Source organism: Zingiber officinale, chromosome 7B (assembly GCF_018446385.1).
Source record: "Zingiber officinale cultivar Zhangliang chromosome 7B, Zo_v1.1, whole genome shotgun sequence".
Classification (NCBI taxonomy): Eukaryota; Viridiplantae; Streptophyta; class Magnoliopsida; order Zingiberales; family Zingiberaceae; genus Zingiber; species Zingiber officinale.
This window is the reverse complement of record NC_055999.1, coordinates 2,284-6,808: the sequence shown is the minus strand read 5'-3', so window position 1 is coordinate 6,808 and position 4,525 is coordinate 2,284. Positions and strand designations below refer to the sequence as shown.

Genomic DNA, 4,525 nt, shown 5'->3' with positions numbered 1-4,525 from the left:
CCTGCCTGGCCACCACCACCTGTCCACTGTGATCTCGAACAATAGCACCGTAAGAAGACTCACCTAGATTCCCTCTAGTTTAACCATCTGTGTTGAGCTTGAACCATCCATCATCAGGCCTCCTCCAGTGTACTGCTGAGACCGTGTGCAATGTCCGTATCCTCACCTGAATCCCCATAGCCTGGGCTGCCGAGATAGCTCCCCTCCAGTGCCTGGGCTTGATGATACCAGATGCCATCCCGACCCTCAAGTACTGTGTGATCTGCCTGATAATCTTCTGTCCCTCTGGCCTCAGCCCCCTGTGCTTGGAGTCGTTCCTGGCCGTCCACAGGAACCAACAAATCAAAATGGGGGTGATCTTCCTCACCGAACCAGTGCTGCTCCAAGCTGTGACTACCCTCCATCTCACCATCACCCTCCAGCTGCCAACCCCAAATAAATGTCCAAAGTACCCCAGACCTCTCCTGCCACCGGGCTCCCATAGAACATATGCTCCCATGACTCCACTGCCTCACAGCACTGACATCTGGACGCTAAGCATGCACCACGCTGCTGTAAAATCTCGTCCACTGGCAGTCGTCTCCGAAAGAACCTCCAAATGAACACGGAAATGGTGGGGAGGAGGAGTCTGCTCCAGGTCACTATCGCTACATCCTCCCTCTGGTGCGCAGTCCTGTAGGCCTCCTAGGCAGACCTCGTAGTAAATCTCCCATCTCTGGTGGGTCGCCACAGCATAACATCCTCCTCCTCGGGCCTCAGCTGAACCTCTGTCACCTCCTCCGCCACTGATGAGGGCAGTACCCTCTGAAGTATCTCCTGACTCCAGCTGCCATCTGCTAAAAACTGGTCCACTCTGACATCTGGAGGCCTCTACACTGTACAACACTCCGACAACGGTCCCCTCTCCATCCACCTGTCATGCCAAAAGCTGAGGTGACCCTGCCCAATAATCCACCCAATCTGTCTCTCTGCCACAGCTCTGGTCTGAATCATCCTGCGCCAACTGGGGGAAGCATTGCTCCTCTGACAGCCGTCTGATCCCCAGCCCTCCCTCCTGCTTCGGCCTGCAGATGTTCCTCCAGGCTACCGAATGCACCTTCCTATCATGCCCCACTGAGCTCCAGAAAAAGGATGCAAACACCCCCTCCAGCTTCCTCAGGACCTCCAAAGGAGGCTGGATCACCTGGAGGAGATAGACAGGCAGAGAACTCAGCACACTCTGGATCAGCATCAGGCGACCCCCATGTGAAAGGCGTGAGAGGTTCTAACCCTGAAACTTCCTCTGAATCTTCGCCAGCAATGGCGCAAGGTGGACTGTCCTCTTGTTCCCTGAGATGATTGGAACCCCTAAGTAAAGCATAGGCCTCTCCCCCAAACCAAAGCCTGTAACCGCTGCTATCTGCTGCCTCCTCCTGTCTGATATGCATCTCGAAGGGAAGAAGGAGCTCTTCTCTGCATTGATCGCCTGTCCTGACTGGGCCTCGTACCTGTCCAAGAATTCCTTCCCCCTCCTCACACAGTCCAGAGACCCATTCAGAAAAATGACCACATCATCCGCATAGGCCAGGTGAGACACCCTCATATCACATCCTGTCGCATAAGCCATCCCTGGGTACGCTGCAAATAAGGCCTCTATCCCTCTGGAGAGGAGCTCCGCCGCCAAAATAAAGAGGGAAGGGGAGATGGGGTCACCCTGCCTCAAGCCACGCTGTGATCTAAAGAAGCCTGACAGCTGTCCGTTCACCAGGATCGAAAACCAAGAAGAAGTCACACACCTCCTGATGAATACAATCACTGCCTCTGAGAACCCAAATGCTGCCATGACTCTGAAAACGACGCCCCTCTGCACTCTGTCATATGCCTTGGCCATGTCCAGCTTCAGTATAAGGTTCCCTCCTCTGATGTGGTAGTTAAGCTTGTGGTCTAGCTCCTGGGCCATCAAGATATTGTCTGAAATCAGTCTCCCTGGAACAAAGCCACTCTGAGCTGGGGAGATAACCTTCCCTAACACTGAAGCCATCCTCTGCGCCATCAGCTTAGAGATGATCTTATAGGACACATTACACAAGCTAATGGGTCTGAAATCCCGCCACCTCTGCGCACTGTCCCCGTGGAAGCTCTGCCCCTCGAAAAAATCCAGTACAGCCTGAAGGACATCCTCCCCCACAATCTCCCAACAAGCTCTATAGAAGGCCACTGAAAACCCATCTGGACCCGCTGCACTGTCCTGACACATGCTCCAGACCACCTGCTTCACCTCCTCAGCTGATGGCAGGGCCGCAAGCATCAAATTATCCTCTGTACTGACCAATGTAGGTATCAAATCAGCGTCCACAGCCGTGCTATCCACTGTCTCCCCTGTCAGCAGCTCCTGAAAGTAACTGACTCCTGACTCTCTGATCCTCTCAGGCTAGTCCAGCACTGCCCCTCCTCCCAAATTCTGAAAATTCTGCTAACTGCCCTCTTCTTCTGCACTGTGGAGTGAAAGAACTTAGTATTCCTCTCCCCCTCTCCCATCCACCTGATAGCAGCTCTCTGCTTCCAAAAGTCCTCCTCCATGTCCAGCACTCTGAATAGGTGAGCCTGACACTCTGACCTGTGAGTCCTGCTCTGCGCTGTGGGGTCCCTGTCATATGCATGCTCAGCTGCAGCCATACTCTCCTCAGCCTGCAAAACCCTGTCATGTATGTTACCAAACACCTCCATGCAACTTCAGCCTCCTCAGCTTCATCTGTAGCCTCTGCAGTCCCTGTGCCACACTAGGTAAACACCAATTCAGCCTCACCGTCTGCATAAAATCCCTGTGTCGCACCCACATCCTCTGAAATCTAAAGGAGGCCCTCGGCTTCTGGAAGCCTGGGAACTCCACAAGTAGGGGACAGTGATCTGAAGCTGCCCTGCTCAAATGCTCCACTCTGACTGTGAAATCCAGACTGCTCCAGGAGGGGGACAAGAGAACCCTATCCAACCTCTTCCACACCCTGTTATTCGTCCATGTGTACCTGTCCCCAACAAAACCTGCATCCACCAGTCCAGCAAGCATGATAAAATTATTGAAATCCTCCATGGCCCCTGGCCTAGCTAGAACTCCTGCTGAGTGCTCCTCCATGCTAGATATGACATTGAAGTCTCCTCCCACTAGCCACAATTTGTCGCCCTCTGGCCTCAGCTCCTCCAAGCTCCCCCATAATACGCTCCTCTCTAACCTCGTACACTTGGCATAGACCACTGTCACAATCATAGAAGAAGGGAACAGCAGCGAAGAAAGCTCCAAGTGTAGGAACTGGTCATGATCAAACAAAACTTTACAAGCAATAGTAGACTCCCAGAAAAACCAAACCTTCCCAGATTTATTAGAGACTACCTCCTCAAACCCCATTCGCAGAGCCATGTACCTGCAGTCCAAATCAACCATAGGCTCCAACACTGCTAAGAAACTCAGTTGATGATGTCGTCTCAGAAACAGAGCCCTCCTCTGTGTCGCCAAATTCCCAAACCCCCTCACGTTCCATATGATGCCAGACATGACTAATGGGAGGGGGTGCGAGCCTGCTTTGAAGTCTGGCTCCTAGTCACTCTTGGCTCAAATCCCACCCTCGGCCGCTGCGCCTTGAGTACCTTGGGCATCCCTGCTTTCCTTCCTCTGGGTGGACTGACCACGGATGCTAGACTGCGTCCCCCCCGTGATGAAGAACTAGTATCTGTCTCCTCATACTCCACAAAGGTCTTCTGAAGGTCTGGATCCTCTGAGCCCTCTGGGATAGCCTGTGTGGGCCTAGCAGGCTCCTTCTGACCCAAATCGTCTGAGACTCCCTGGTCTGCTGATGAGCTGGAGTATCTGTCTAAACAATCATCCTCTGGCAGCTCACCCGATGACTCCAGTACCCTGGGCTCCTCGCCACTGATCAAACTGGCATCCTGCAACCCCCTGGAGGCTCCCCCCTGTCCCTGTGCTCCGTCTGTTTTCCTCTGCTGTGCCCCTATGCCTGGCCTCTGTACTATCCGAGACACCTGCTCCCCCTGGCCGAGATTCTGAGATGTCTGATCCCCCACCTGTTGCTCTCCTCCCTCCACTAAAACACTGTCCTGCTGACCCAAACCTTGAGATGTCTGCCTTACTGTCTGGTGCTGTCCCAACTGCCCTGGCATCCTGTCTTCCTCCTCCACCAGCTGAGTCTCAGCCACCCTTTCCTCTTCTTCATCCCACCCCATCATTTGTGTCTATTCCCAACTGTGGAGTGTCTCCCAGCGCCTCCCTGCCACCAGTCACCTCCTTCACGTCATCCCCTGCCTCCTCCTCTCCTGTATCCTTCAGCACCTCAAAAGGATTCACCTGAGTATGTAACTCATGTGCAGCTTCCTGGCCCATCCTGAAATGTAGCTGCTTACGGGCCCATGTCTGTCCAGTCCTCCTGCCACCAACCCTCTGGAAATCCTGTGCCTCTGAGTCCTCCACCACCACTGCCTTACCTTTCCTGTCTCGCTCCCTCTGATTAAGTCTAGATCCACCTATGGTCTAGCTAGC

General features: G+C 53.7%; 1 protein-coding gene across 1 annotated transcript; it reads right to left on the bottom strand.

The window, feature by feature from the left end:
- Positions 1-2,689: 2,689 nt before the first annotated feature.
- LOC122007370 lies at positions 2,690-3,526 on the bottom strand. Its single transcript, XM_042563240.1, has one exon. The coding sequence runs from the start codon at positions 3,524-3,526 to the stop codon at positions 2,690-2,692; it is 837 nt and encodes a 278-aa protein (XP_042419174.1).
- Between the last annotated feature and the right edge of the window lie 999 nt (positions 3,527-4,525).